General features: G+C 33.3%; 1 protein-coding gene across 1 annotated transcript; it reads right to left on the bottom strand.

Annotated features, from left to right (window-relative positions):
• Nucleotides 1–775: 775 nt before the first annotated feature.
• Nucleotides 776–6866, bottom strand: LOC128223934 (uncharacterized). The gene is made up of 5 exons (XM_052933423.1): nucleotides 6782–6866; nucleotides 5777–5840; nucleotides 5292–5334; nucleotides 4791–4904; nucleotides 776–4603 (listed from the first exon to the last, which is right to left on the bottom strand). The coding sequence occupies exons 3-5, from the start codon at nucleotides 5329–5331 to the stop codon at nucleotides 4188–4190; spliced, it is 570 nt and encodes a 189-aa protein (XP_052789383.1). The 5' UTR covers nucleotides 5332–5334; nucleotides 5777–5840; nucleotides 6782–6866; the 3' UTR covers nucleotides 776–4187.
• Between the last annotated feature and the right edge of the window lie 8743 nt (nucleotides 6867–15609).

Here is a 15609-nt window from a genome sequence, read left to right as displayed (position 1 = left end):
CACTTGCAAACTAGACCTGGTACATGTGTTCATATTGTCATAGTTAACACTTACAAACTAGACCTGCTACATCTGTTCATATTGTCATAGTTAACACTTACAAACTAGACCTGCTACATGGGTTCATATTGTCATAGTTAACACTTGCAAACTAGACCTGGTGAATGTGTTCCTGAAGATATAATCATGACGTGCTACATGTGTGTTTATTGTGATAATGAATATTTTTAATCTTGACCAGTTTGTGTATTTTCATTATGAATGTGTATATTCAACTGCTAGACTATAAGACTATAAGAATATAATTGAGCATTTTGACTAATAGATAAAACATGTCATTATACCAGAAGTGTCAATAGAAGCTGGAAGCAAGCTTGGCACTGTATATCTTGATATAGACCCTACTACCAAACCCGCTGTCTGCCTGTCCCCTTTCATGGCCCTGCTTCTCGCCGTAAACCATGTCAGAAGGGGCTTTAACCTAGGATAGAATTGTCATTTATTATAATAACCCAAATCGTGTTTCACTTTCTTGCTTGAACGACGTTCTTAATATGTCCACTTATTACAGATCATAATCATGAATTGGGGCTATATTCTGAAAAACGTATGCACAACCTATAACTCTCATGTTCTATGTGTACTGAAATCATAATGGTGCAGAATTCTTTATTGCATTCAGTACAGCCGCCTCGTTTGTAGTGTTATGGTTTCTTTTAAACAGAAACCCGTATTTGGTTCATTTGTTTATTTTCAATAAAACATTTCACACCGTTTTTCATAATTTATAGAAAAATATGGCACCGTGTATTGATTTGTAAACACTTGAGGCAAAAACATGTTATTCATTTAGGACGCTTCTGTTTGCACAACTGGCCTTATGTAAACAATTACCAATCCGAACATCCTTTAAAATTTTCCGTGTTATACAGCGGTTTATTTAATTAAGTTTTCCGATATTCAAATAACCTTGTAAATTTATTGAGCCATTTGCCATTATGTTTAATTTTGATGACTGGTTACCCGCTTTAAGTTAATGTTAATCATGTTTAAAACTTTAACATATTCATTCGCATGATTTGGGCAAAATTGTCGATGAACGCAAGACAATTGGCAATATTAGTTTCTGTTGTTGAACCGGCTTTTGTTTCTCATGAATGGTTTTATTTATGATTGCAGATCGATTTTCAAACTTTTCAAAAACTTTGCTGAAACTCATTGTAACAAATGTAACCGCATAACTCTGATAAGATTTCGACCAGAAAACTCGATTTTTGATGTTGAATTTTGATTTTTTTCAATATAACAAATGTAACCGGTTGTAACCAATGTTACCGCGTAACTCGATATTTCAGATAGAAAAAAAACACTTTCCAAAAACTTTGTTGTAACTTTTGTAACCGCATAACTCTCATCAGATTCGACCTGTAAACTCGATTTTTGATGTTGAACTTTGAAATTTTTACGATGTAACTGATGTTACCAGTTGTAACCAATGTAACCATGTAACCCGATATTTGATATAGAATTTTTTTTTCAAAGTTTGCTGCAACTCATTGTAACCATTGTAACCGTATAACTCTGATCAGATGTCGACCTGAAAACTCGATTTTTGATGTTGAACTTTAATTTATTTCGATGTAACCGACGTAACCGGTTGTTACCAATGACACCGCGTAACTCGATATCTAAGATAGAAAAACAACACTTTTCCAAACTTTTTAAAAACTTTGCTGTAACTCATTGTAACCGCGTAACCCGTTATTTGACATAGAAGAAACACACCTTTTCAAAAACTTTGCTGTAACTCATTGTAACTATTGTAACCGCATAACTCTCATCAGATTCGACCTGTAAACTCGATTTTTGATGTTGAACTTTGACAATTTTCGATGTAACTGATATTACCAGTGGTAACCAATCTAACCATGTAACCCGATATTTGACATAGATTTTTTTTTTCAAACTTTGCTGCAACTCATTGTAACCATTGTAACCGTATAACTCTGATCAGATGTCGACCTGAAAACTCGATTTTTGATGTTGAACTTTATTTTTTTTCGATGTAACCGACATAACCGGTTGTTACCAATGACACCGCGTAACTCGATACCTAAGATAGAAAAACAACACTTTTCCAAACTTTTTAAAAACTTTGCTGTAACTTATTGTAACCAATGTAACCGCGTAACCCGTTATTTGACATAGAAAAACACACATTATCAAAAACTTTGCTGTAACTCATTGTAACAATTGTAACCGCATAACTCTGATCAAATGTCGACATGAAAACTCGATTTTTGATGTTGAACTTTGACAATTTTAGATGTAACCGATGTAACCGGTTGTTACCAATGTAACCGCGTAACCCGATATTTCAGATAGAAAAAACCAACACTTTTTCAAACATTTCAAAAACTTTACTGTAACTCATTGTTACTATTGTAACCACTTAACTCTGATCAGATGTCGACCAGGAAACTCGATTTTTGATGTTGAACTTTGAAATTTTTGATGTACCCGATGTTCCCCGGTTGTTACCAATGTAACCGCGTAACCAGATATTTCAGATAGAAAAAACAACAACATTTTCTCAAACTTTTTAAAATGGTTGCTGTAACTCATTGTAAGTAATGTAACTGCATAACTCTGATAAGATGTCGACATGAAAACACGTTTTTGATGTTGAACTTTGAAAATTTTCGGTGAATCTGATGTAACCGAATTCAACCAATGTAACCGCCAGCCCGATATTTGAGAAAGAAAAAAAATCACTTTTTTGAACTTTCCAAAAACTTTGCTGTAACTCATTGTAACTAAGATGTCGACATGAAGACTAGACTTTTGAGGTTCAACCTTGAAAATGTTCGATGTAACTGGTTGTTACACAAGGCATACACGCCTTATAATAAACCAGTGTAACCACTGTAACTATGGTCTTATAGGCGTTCAAAGCTTTCATTTTATGGGCCAATGTTGTGCCCTATCTCATTGTTTCTTAAATTCACATACCTTTATATATAAGCTTTAATTATTTTTTACATTGAGAAATGACGACTTGAACAAGCAATCGATGTTTTGGGTTGCTTTTCGTTGGACAGATATCGTCCATCTGTTGTTTACAAAATGAGGTGTAACTTTACTACCATATTCGTTATGTGTTGATGGTTTATGATGAAATTTATCAAAGCCTTAAATATGTATCGAAGCAAGTAACGTATTGCAACCACTCTATAGCTTATTGTTCAAATTCAAGGTTTGGAGAGACTCTTCTAAATTTTACGTTGCCAAACTCACAAACAATATGCAAACAACATATTACCTGCACTTGATTTTAATCACACCACTGTCTTACGTCGAAAAAGAAATTATTTTTTTATGCAATTGATCAGTGATATGTTAATGTTCATATATATTCGGTAAAAACATGGGTACGATTATAAATTAACATGACTATGTATAAAGAAAGTCATCAAAAAGTGTCCCTTATCAATATATGATAGCATAAATTCTACAAAATCGTAAAGAAAGCAGAATAATTGTTGTTGGTTTTGAGTCTCTGTTATCTCTGTATTCAACTTTGAGTTGTTCCGAAAGAGCTGGGTTGTCTTTATTGAGAGCATGTTTAAAAGACAAGAGTGACGGTAATTATCTGGTTGATTTTGGTAGTAAGTTCCAGGCAAGATGGCAAAAACAAAGTCGAGAATTGTTGTGGGTTACATGGACAGTTATGAATGTTGCGAAAGTGTCTAAGTCTATACATGTGCCATAACCAAGACATGAGGGCATTTGAAGAGTAAAAAAGCTTGTATTTTACCTCGTTTAGATTGTGTATGTATACTTATGTTATAATTGTTCCTTGTTATATTTAAATACACTACATATAATGTTTCTTTTGTTATATATCAGTTTTAAATGATGATGATGAATGATGTAGTACTATCTGAGATAAATACTGGTAAAAGCAAGTAAATGATAAGCAAAGTTAAAGCAATATGACATCGTTGCCTAACATAATTGAACTATCATCACTAAAGTATTGTCTGTAGAAAAAAACAACAAGAAAACATTATAATACAAATACAATGATGCATCAATTCCATTTGCTATTGTAAAAAACAAGCAAATTAATAAACATTGAAATGTACTATATCAATTATGCATGTATATATATTTGTATAATCAGCTTAGTAAGGCAGATCATAAGTGTAGTACACCAGAAATTCATCATTGGGATTGTCAATATCTAACAATTCCGGATGCGATACAGACACAGAGAGCCTGTCAGTATTTTCCAACTTGAAAACCGCTGACAAGAAACTTGTGTAGTTAACACCATTTCTTTCAATTGATCTCTCTGTTTGCATTAAAACGCCCACTGTTCCATACTTGTGTGAGAGCAGATTTACACTGTGCTTGAAGGTTGTTGGTCTTGTCTCATTTCTAAACGCGAGTGTTTCCATTCGATGCCGTAGATTTAGTCGCGAAGAAACAATGTAGTAACCAGGCTGCCGGACAAATATTTCGCCTTCGAGCTCCAAATGGATCAAGTTATTTGCAGAAAAAGTGCGGCCGTTTTTGTTCCACAGGATCATGACGTGACCTTAAAATTAAATTGTTCATATGGAACATCATACACAGGTATTTGAATCTAGGCTTCATGGACATTGTTTTACTAGACACGGCCAACGGAATCTATGGTTCAGTGAAAATAAAATAGAATGCTTATTAAAGGGCTAGATGCTAACTAATAAATTAAACTATTCGTTCATTTTGTCGATTTGCCTTACCCTGAATAATGAAGCAAGGCTTGAACTTCACAATTCCAATTACTTTTGCAATGGGCTGCTTGTTGTTCGTTTCTCTTTCACATGCAGCATACTCGTCTACTATGTCAAGCAAACCTGCATTTAATGTATTTTTTGTCAATTGTCTTCTTATATACTGAAGTGAATGCACAATATAAAAAGGGTTTCCTGCTGCTCTAAGCATTCGCAATGTCAACGCAAATAAATTTCGAAAATATTTCACTTGTCATACATTGCGGAAATACGAGTTGAGGTAAAATCATAATGCGCAATGGTAATACTTTTAACTTACAAAAACAGTCCAATATAAGTAAAAGTGCATAGCAGAAAGGCAAAAATCATAAGTTGTCTGTCCTGTTCTTACAAACTTTTGTAGCTCCATGTGCTTATCAAACTAATAAAATAGTAGTAATAAGCTTTTTTCGTAAAAATGTAAAAATTCTTTCTCGTTGTACATGTTTGCCAAGTAAAACATATACTTACTTTGACTGGACATGCTATATTTGTAGTATTGATCAGCCATTTCCTGAAAGCGACATTAAGAGTATTCATGAATTTTAGACCGAATCGTCTTGAAAAAAATGTACCTTATGGAAAGCCCAACTATGAACAATCAGCAAAGTAAACTTAAAAAGCTGGTTTGTCAGATTGATTGTCATCAGGAAAGGACATTAGACACTACCTCAAATATATTTTCTGTAATTTGTGTCTACAAGAATCATTTAACTAACAAATTCATTATTCCTACTTTTGAAAGGTAAACGTTAGGTTTTACTTGAACACTTCACTTAACTTATATAAAGAGAGTATAACAAAGATGGCTCACTGGAATATACATGCAAAGTGGCTCCGTCAAACCAATACTAATTATATTCATTTAGCTAAAGAATTATCAGACCTCCAAACAGGGTAAATGGGTGTGTATGGTGTATTTAGTATAGATATCACTTTAACTTTAGTTTACTTACCTTTTGTAACAAATATGCAGCAATAATTCCTGAAGGTCCATAGCAGACACCATCTTGTGACCCACTGGAAATATCAGCCACATCTGCAAGACTCGTGATTTTGATAGCACTATCCTCAAGGTCTTCACAAGGTATGCACATTGAGCTCACATGAGGAACATTTAAAGATGTTCTTTGAACAAACCATGCTATTGTTATTAGGAGAAAAGAAATCGCCAAAATGATGTTTAGCACTATACATATAGATGCGACTGTTTTTGCCTTGGTGAAGAAACAATGTTTAACGCCTTTTTGTTTGCCCGATGAATTCATGGTGAACTCATTTACATTAACAACAGAAACTGCGGAAACCCTGAAGAAGATGTCAAAATCAATGTAAGTATTATGTTTATCTGGAAAAAGGAAAAAGTTTATGCTACGAACTAAATGCCAAGATTGGTAGAAATATTTACCGATACGTTCAAATAATTCTTTAAGTAAAATCAAGAAAAGAAACACTCATTTTCAATTATAATTGGATCTTATTTTTTCAAATATATATTGAAAATACTTTCTGTCCGAAATGTGATTCGACCGTTTTATATATTTTGCGAAAAATACCCAAATATTATTTTCTATTCAACAGGCACTTCAGACTAAAAAAGTTTCTTAAACATCCATACATATGTTTAAAAGGTTAAAGGTCATACTATTTGTTTGAATTCACATAATCAAGATATATGAGGAAATATATTTTTTCTTCCTGTTTATTTTTTTCGTTGTTGACTGAAATTTAACCGAAAATACGGTTATGTGTATGTTTATATACTGAAATTATATTATGAATATATGCATGAGTTTTCGTAGGATTGTTATTAGGCTATCCCAGTTCGGTGAAAACTACCCTTTTCAAAATAAGATTTGTTTATACCCCTCCGTATGGCCTTTGTCTTGTATGTAAGTGTCTTATCAAAACAGCCCTTTTAAAACACACTAAAGACGACGATATACATGTTTTATACTTACCGTCCCCTTTTATCTGGGCTGCGGACCAGCAGACGGAATAACTTGTGCAGATAATGGCTACTGTGTCTGGCAGGGTTAGTTTCCGTTTTTCACGATCTGTAAAAAAAACCAGTACAACAATGTGTATTTCAGACATCGAGTGGGTTAAAATAATTTATGTTACCCTGTTGTTGCACATCTTTCAGAAGAAAACTAAAAAACAATTGGATGCACATGAAGCTAACGCACTGCATATGTATGCGTGTACATATATCAGATGTAACAACATTTGTGAAAATGCACAATTGTTTCGTAAATATAAAATTAATTAAAACATAGAAAATAAATATTCTGTTCAAAGGGCTCACTGAAATACTTATATGGCAACTTTCCGCCCACTTTATGCTTATCAAATTCTCCACGTCCTTTGGTGTTTATAGAGTGTTACTCGGAAGATTCCACAAAAATTAGAATTTAGATATCTGTTTTAAATATTTATTAAAACACTACATGACCCGAAAACAGAGATTTACACCTAGTTATGTTTATAAGCTATTGTTAGTTGTAAATCTAAATAAAACACCAGTTATGTTCTAAATTATGGCCACAGCCATTTTGAATGTTATAGAAAAATGGGCTAGGCGTGACGACAATGTCGTGGACGTCGTACTCAACGTCAAAAGTCAATTTCAAAACGTAGTCTTAAGCAGTACCATTATTGCACTAGACGTGTTTATGTACGATCTCAAGTATGAAGAAGCGGACCATATCGGAAGAAGGTGAATCATTAAAGTGGACTGTTATGGTATTTTACTTCCTCTGCTGGACATCTCTGAGATAGTCCTTCCCGGACTTCTTGGCATTCTGAACAACATACACTGCACAAGCACATGTGGTGAAAGATATACCACATTTTTACGTCGATAGTTCACGTTGGTTTCTGATTGGTTGGTGATAGTCGTTGAGACTACTCTCATTTGTTTCGACCTGGTGGAATACAGTGCTGTGAATACTTGGGAATAGGTGTTGGTAATAGGGACGAGAGAGACCCTGTTTTCGGTCCTCCCATCGGAGATTGTAAAGGTGACTTTTGATGGCGGTGCCACTTGGACCATGTTAAGTCAGTCATTTGCCGCTGGTAAACCTGGTCCTGCTCGCATATTCGAAGTAGACGAAGTCGAAGCTTGTTCTATTTTAGTGGGTTCTGTGGGCGACAGGAGTCATAATGTGAACACAGTTGTATTTCTGTTATTGATCAGATGTGACCCTTTTGTAGATAGGAGAAGATTCAAAGTTATTTCTGATCGTACGTTTTCGGTGTTTACCAATAAATCACGTTAGACTAAGAGCGCTTGTTATGATTGGTTTTAATATGTCCGACCCGTTAAAGATGCACTCTTACTCCCAGATAAGATTTACCACAATTAAAAATATTGTTTTAATATTTCAAAAAGGATGACTACATGTCGAAAACAATGGATCTTATGAAGGATACCCAGTTTAATTTGAAAGAAATGAGCATAAAACACGGTATTTCTACCTTATGAGACTATAGTAGATCACAGTAAATATTTTAGCATTCACCAATCATTTAATATGTTTGCGCTTTCTGCTATTAAATACATGGTTACAAATCTTGTTATAAGTCATTAATATTTTCCATAAATGCATTATTTAGTAAGAAGTTAAGCGTTTAGCAGTCAAAAATTATGTTTGTTTTGCATGCGTATGTGATGATTTTGAATAAGAATGTCACTTTAAAAATGAACTTTGCTTCCCTTGTAGCAGTAATATTTGCATAAATGGAGTTATAAAGCGGAACTCCTATTTAATTAAGTTCTTACTAAATTAGTTTTTTACACAGAAGTGGCAATGTTTAAGATTGCTAAAACTTTATATTGAATGACATTAATACTTTAGATGATGGGTTGACTGCGTGTCCGAATTGTGTTGAGTGATAAAATATAAAATATATTGGAATTGTCTTATATGTTAGCCGGAGTGGTTATGTTTCAAGCAGCACGCTGATAAAATGATATATTTCTATCCAATACTAAAAATTGCTCGAAACATAATTTGCTACGTAGAGTATTAAAAACAATAAAGACTGGCAGAACAGGATGTAAGTTCAAAATATGATATCTGAACCAGTCACTGTGTTGCTTTAATAATATATCACGCTAGGTTATTTCGGTATAACAAAATATGTATTCTGTGTTTTATAAAGAGAAAATCTTATTTTCAAAAACATGTATTAGCCGCTATGCACCTTACATGATAGCTAATCATTTTGTTCTCCAAGTTTTATCTCAACAAAGATAAAACGCTCTCGGTGGTTTAAGTTATGAACATAAAGAATTATTTTAAATGTATAATACAATACGGCATTCACAAGCGATATGCAATCACAGTGCTTTGACCGTTTTGTGGGTATAATTTGCTTGATGAAAAAGGTAAATCAATACGTTCTCGTGAGATTACAAATGCCTATAGAAATAGCAAACAAAGAGATTGGAACAAAATACTTAAACAAAAATCATTAAATGTAATTATCATACCAAATCATCAAAATATGAGTATCGAGTATGAAGGGGGGCTATTATGAAGATTTGAAGCCAATTACTGCCTGGCAGCCCAATGCACTTAAAATATACGGATAATGATTGCATCTTACAGACATGATCTGTTTGATTAGGCAACTAGTTGTCTGGTTTTAAACGTTACAGACATTGGAAACATGCATTAAAACAGCAATTTAAAACCTAGTTTATCAGATTACCAAATGTACGTGTTCGTTATTAATTCTTCAAAGTTTATTCAGGATTAAATATTGTCGTGTTCATGCAAGAAGCTTAACCGAAAGTTTGAATATATCTTCGGGTGACTGTTTGCATGAGTAAACAAAAATACATATTTAAACATTTAGAACATTTAAAGCTGTGCTACAAGCTTTAATTTTACAGCAATATATCATGGTTTCTCGACATGTCACTGTAAGTTCAAATATCCCCGAAAATAAAGCAAAATTATATGATTAAAAATGTTGCAACGTCGATATTTTCGCATAATCTTAGGTTAGTTTTAATACCATTGACCATATTTTGTAACATAAAGTCAGCTATATATCAATAGATGTCTTTTTTGATAAACCATGGATAATATTGTAGGTAAAAAGCAATGTCATAAACTTACCGAAATATCACATATTATGCCAGCATTTAATTGTGCTATCCAATAGTCTCAACGTAAATAACTTACACTCGGTGACCTATGTTAATATAAAAATGAAAATCATGTACTCACTTATATACTTTTCGTTGGTATTATGTAACTACAAAACACAAAATTGTCTTAATCCTCCGTTATATTGCGAAATGTTATTCCTATTTTAGATAAGACTGATTACAGCAACGGAATCGACCAAATAAATTGTCAAGGCTAACAATACGACATTGCACAATCATAATGAAACAAGTCCGTGTGCTTTGTGTCTTGTATTTGCTTGATTAAATATTTTATGCCTGTGGTATAAGGTTATATGGGTAATAGGAGGCATAGGCTTTGTTATTCTGCACTAACTTCAAAATTGTCAACTATGCTTTGGTTCGGTATGTCTAGACCTGGTTTATTTGTTGTAAATATAGTTTTTATCCATATAATAACAGTGGTGACAGGTGCTCTTGCTGGCAATTCAGAAACATATTTTAAAGTGTATTTTCAAGAATTCTTGTGACACACCAATTTTTTTGTGTCATCATCATAAAAAGTGAATACTAAATAGCAGATTACTAATGAAATAGAAAACAACATGAAGGTGCAGTTTACTATCGTGTGTGATTAGAATTGCAGTTTCTATAGCAAAGATTAATTTGGAACACCGTAGTGAAATAAATATACCAAATAATGATGTATCAGCAGGTGGCTTTGAAGATTTTCTTCGACGAATGCCTTTGACAAAGAGGAAGATCAGGCTTTGTTATAACGAAAGTAATGTTTCATTAATCGAAACTTCAATTAACACTTTTACAAAAGCATTACAAAATATTTCATATTAAGAGACTACCACACGTTTCATAAGGTTAACAATTATTTTAGTCCGGTATCTTAAACATTTCAAAAGATACTGTCAATTTGCAATTTAAAGTATACACAAAGGAAACATGCGTAAGCACGTAAGGCAATTAAACCCCAGGAGGTCGAGCTCGTATTCTTTTAGCATTGTATTTTAAATCTGATAAGGTTGATTAAGGAACGATTAAACGCGTGTGTTTTACATCGAAGAAGAGCTTAATATTTGAATTTCTTTTTGTCTGCTTAAATGATGATAAAAGTTTGGACTTTTTGGTTATATAATTTTTTAGAAAAAAAGTGACTGTGTAGAATAATCGGGTATTTCCGTTTTAATTTTCATTGGTGGTTGGAGTTTGAAAATTTGGTCATCGATTTCCCCGGCATCCATGATGGTCTTATAACCATAGAGGGGCAGGCTTCTAAATTTCCCACTTTTTGAAAGCTATAGACTTTTAAGCTCCACCAAAATGTCGTAAGAAAGAAGTATTTTCCATTTACAAACGATGAATAAAGACACCATTTTATTTATTCTGCTGCCAATTATATTGAATTATGGTAATGTAATTGTAGATCAATGTTATCAATTCACGAACCTCAAATCAGGTTTTCTTTTGTGAAACCAGCTAGACCTCATTAAAAGAGCTGTATCAAATTTCTAAACCACAGTTTATTCTTTGTTCCTTATATGGCAACAATCTTTTGAAACATTGATTTGCAGACAATTATGGACCGGAATTGTATGGTTATAAGGCACTATTATACCTAGCGGGACTTTTCAGAATTATACACAATCATAGCTTTACATGGGATTCGAAATTAGAGAGGGCATTTTAAAATCAGTATTTCATCATGTGAAAAACTGCCTAAACTAAGTACTAAGAAACGCTGTATAGTGTTTACCTTACAGGCCTAAATTGAAAGAAAGAAACACCAAACATGGAATACTTGGACAAAAATGCTAACAAGAGTAACGTCTAACCCTTCCCAAGCAAAAATACTGAAACGAGATTTCCAACAAGTATTCCAATATACTACAGAATTACTCGCATATTGAATGTATCAGCGATATTTTGCATAGCTCGTTGAACATATCTCATTTTGTACGACAAATTACAGGATGTTTACATCATCTTAAGTAACTGGATACTTTTCTTTCACTAATTTTAACAAAACATTTAAATTGTCGACGATTGCCCTTGACACAGACGAAGATCACGCTTTGCTATAATGATGTTAAATTCTTCAAATCTTAAATTAACACTTAGACAGTTTTTAGTATTATGTATACTAATGTATATAAATTAAGCTCGTTTTCGTTGTAAAACGTTGAGTTGTTCCTTTATCAACCTAATCAGATATATATTCGGCTCATCTACCAGACAAAGCAATGTCTATTTACAAAGTTTCTCACGACGAATTGAATTATGGTAATGTTATCATTGATCAATATGATCAGTGAACGAACCTCGGATCGCCTTTTCTTTTGTGAAACCAGCTGGCCCCGCAAAAAGAGCTGTATCAAATGTCTGGGCCACAGTTTATTCTTTGTTTCTTATTTGGGAACGATCTTTTGAAATATTGATTTGGAACACACAATGACGAACCGAATGTTATGGTTAAAAGGCACTATTATACTTGGCATGACTTTTTAAATTTTGTATGCAATCATCGCTTAACATGTGATTCCAAATTAGAGAGAGCGCTTTAAAATTCAGTATTTCATTGAAATCTGCCTTAACTAAGAACTAAGAAACGCCGTTTAGTGTATATCTGACAAGCCTAAATTGAAAAAAAGATAGACCAACCATGGTCAAAAGAGCCAACAAGATTAACGTTTAAACATTCCACAACAACAATACTAAATCGAGTGTTACAATTATGTTTTCTTTCAATAAATATAGTATGTAGCACAAAGCTAAGACGTGAACTCTTGCAATGGCGGGCATTTGTTGTTTCGAACCACTTGTGTGCACATTTAAAGCCTTTCTTCAAAGAATCAGGTCAAACATAAAAAAACAACAACACAAAAAGCACGTTATTCCTAATTATATATATGTAATATTTACACGTGGCGGTTTATGGGGGTGAGATTGCTCATCTCAACATTTCTGACAAAATATAGCCAAATATCAATTAAGGATTTTACATACTACTCTGACCGCATTTAAACCGTATACATTTATGTTATTGGTGAGGAGACACATGTTAAAAGTTGAGCCTCGAAGTTGCGTCCCATTCTGACGCCAAAGCATGAGTCTTCCCTGAATAATGTCGAATTATTTCATCTGTTTATATTTAAATAGCGCATGATGTCTTCTTTGAACAGCTGCATTTGAATCGTATCAAATGCTATGAATTGTGAAAAAGAAAACATTGGAACATTGAACTTAACTTTGGCGATATGCTGATGGAAGGTAAGACACCAATATAAGACTTATGGTCTGGGTGGCATTTATTGCTTACATATGATCATGTTAACATTTGTGTATTGATATACAAACAATTGCATATATCACGACACTATATGAATATATTTGGCAAACTATAATAACGAAACGTTCAATGCTAATGATTTGATCTTCCAAAAAGTTCATTTATTCACGAGAATCACACTCCTGGAACTATTCTTACAATGTTCCGATACAATTCCCATGACATTAGCCTCATGGAAAATCTTAAGATGCATGTGATTACTCAATGACTGATCCGTATATGTCGGGCGTTCATGCAGAATAAATGCTCGGGTGCGATTTTGCATTACTATGAAGCACGTAACCACATTGCCAACAGTTTAATTTACAAAACCCTGTTTAAGTTTGCGTAAAAATAATTTATATATAATATTCTAAACAGTAATACATTACTGCAAACAGACACAAATTCGTTTTGATTTCTTTGTTTGAACGTTCATTGAAAGAACACAAAATAAACTATGCACTTACTTCCTAATGCACAATTCAGTTTTATATAAAATAGTATTCCAAAATGCTACACATTTACCCACCGTGTGATTAACATACCAGCAATGGTATGATCGTCCACGAATGACTCTAAAAAAAGACAGCCGGGCATGTTGAATTTATAAGCGGTAATTCGTATGGCTCGTTGAACAGTCACCTCGTTTCATAAGATGATCTGCTTGTTTTTTCCGCATGGTAGTGAAGAATTCACCTTGGTATTCGAATAGATAAGCGGTAATTTGCATTAGTCTTTAGATCACAAGCTCGTTGAGTAAGCTGATCTACAGGAAGATTATATCATTTTAAGAAATTCGTGGTTATCCTTGTCTGATTTGAAGAAAACAAAAGCATGTAGCGACTATTTTCCTTGAAACAGATGAAGATCACGCTTATGATAGTAACGTACAATGTTCAAAATCTTAAATGAACAACACTTACACAACCATATTACAAATAACTTGATATAACCAGCCTACAACAGGCTTCATAAGGCAAAAAGACATTCTAAGAACGGTATCAAAAACATTTCAAAGATACTGTCAACTTTGAATTTGGTTAAAAAATTAAAGTTAATTTGCGTAGGATCTTAAGTTATATAAAACAGCGTAGGTCGAGCTAGTATTGTTTTAAGTATTGAATTTAAATCTCATTTCGTTGATAAAGGAGCAATTTGAGATGTTTTTACAACGAAGAATACCTTAATATTTCAATTTACAATATATCTGCTAAAATAATGATAAGCTTACGACTAAGTTGGCTATATAATGAGTTACAAAAGGTGACGGCGCAATACCATTTGATATTTCCGTTTTGATTTTCATTGGTTGATGCAGTTTTATAATTTGCACCAATTTTCCGGCTTCAATTGTGTAATAACCAAAGAGAGGCAAGCTTCTCAGGTTCACACTTATTGAACTTCCACCATGCCGTCGTTTGAAAGAAGTAATTATATTGTTAACCGAATAGTGCTTTCAATCCATCGATCCATTTACAAAAGCTGTTGAAAGAAACAATGAATTATGCGGAAGTTAGATCACATTGTCATATTAAACTCATATGCATACGCCACACGTGCGGTGTTGCTAGGGTATCAATAATTGTTTCCGATAGGCCTTCATCCGGTTATCAGAAAGGGCGATAGCAGGATAAAAAAACAATATCAAAGTTGTTAGTTATACAAATAGGGACGCTGATCTGCAAAGCGCTTGAAACGCAAAATATGTTTAACTTGGAATCCGTAATTGAGACATACGATAACATTTAGTAATGAAGAATTGCAAATAGTTGTGTGAGAAATTAAAACACAACAATAATTATGTTTGAGTGGTATCGTTCATGATACTAAGAAATACTCTGAGCGTCTACAGTATTTAGAACTCAAGAGCACCGTGCGCCGACCCTGGGAACTGACTATATTCAACAATATATAAATATATCTGTATCATTCAAATAGGCGATGACTGTCTCCACATAATTTGCTCATTAAAAGTTGAGAATGTTTACTTCATTTGAATCATCACGCGTTTTCCGCCACTATATCAATATTAGTATTACTTAGCATTTATGTTCACTGTATTGTGTAAGAGGCAATCATATTCCGTAGTGCCTGAACAACTGTTGTTTTGCGTTTTGAGATGTGTGACATTTATTACGTCATGCATTTGTAAATGCATGGATATAAAGACACAAAGCAATTTGATCAATTTCAAAGGAGAAATACATAATTTACTTAGTTTTATTTTAAACTCATAACATCTTTAATGTAAATTTTGCTACAAAGACGACATTTTACATTGTCTTTTTATAAACATTTCTCCA

Source organism: Mya arenaria, chromosome 17 (genome assembly GCF_026914265.1).
Source record: "Mya arenaria isolate MELC-2E11 chromosome 17, ASM2691426v1".
Taxonomy (NCBI): Eukaryota; Metazoa; Mollusca; class Bivalvia; order Myida; family Myidae; genus Mya; species Mya arenaria.
This window is presented reverse-complemented; position numbering and strand designations above follow the sequence as displayed.

Bases quoted from the DNA above. Each gene is read 5' to 3' on its own strand.
- LOC128223934 (XM_052933423.1), bottom strand. From the start codon at position 5,331: ATGGCTGATCAATACTACAAATATAGCATGTCCAGTCAAA. The intron at 4,905-5,291 runs GTAAGTATATGT...CATTAAATGCAG, and splicing joins ATATAGCATGTCCAGTCAAA to GTTTGCTTGACATAGTAGAC. The intron at 4,604-4,790 runs GTAAGGCAAATC...TTTAATTTTAAG, and splicing joins GCCTTGCTTCATTATTCAGG to GTCACGTCATGATCCTGTGG.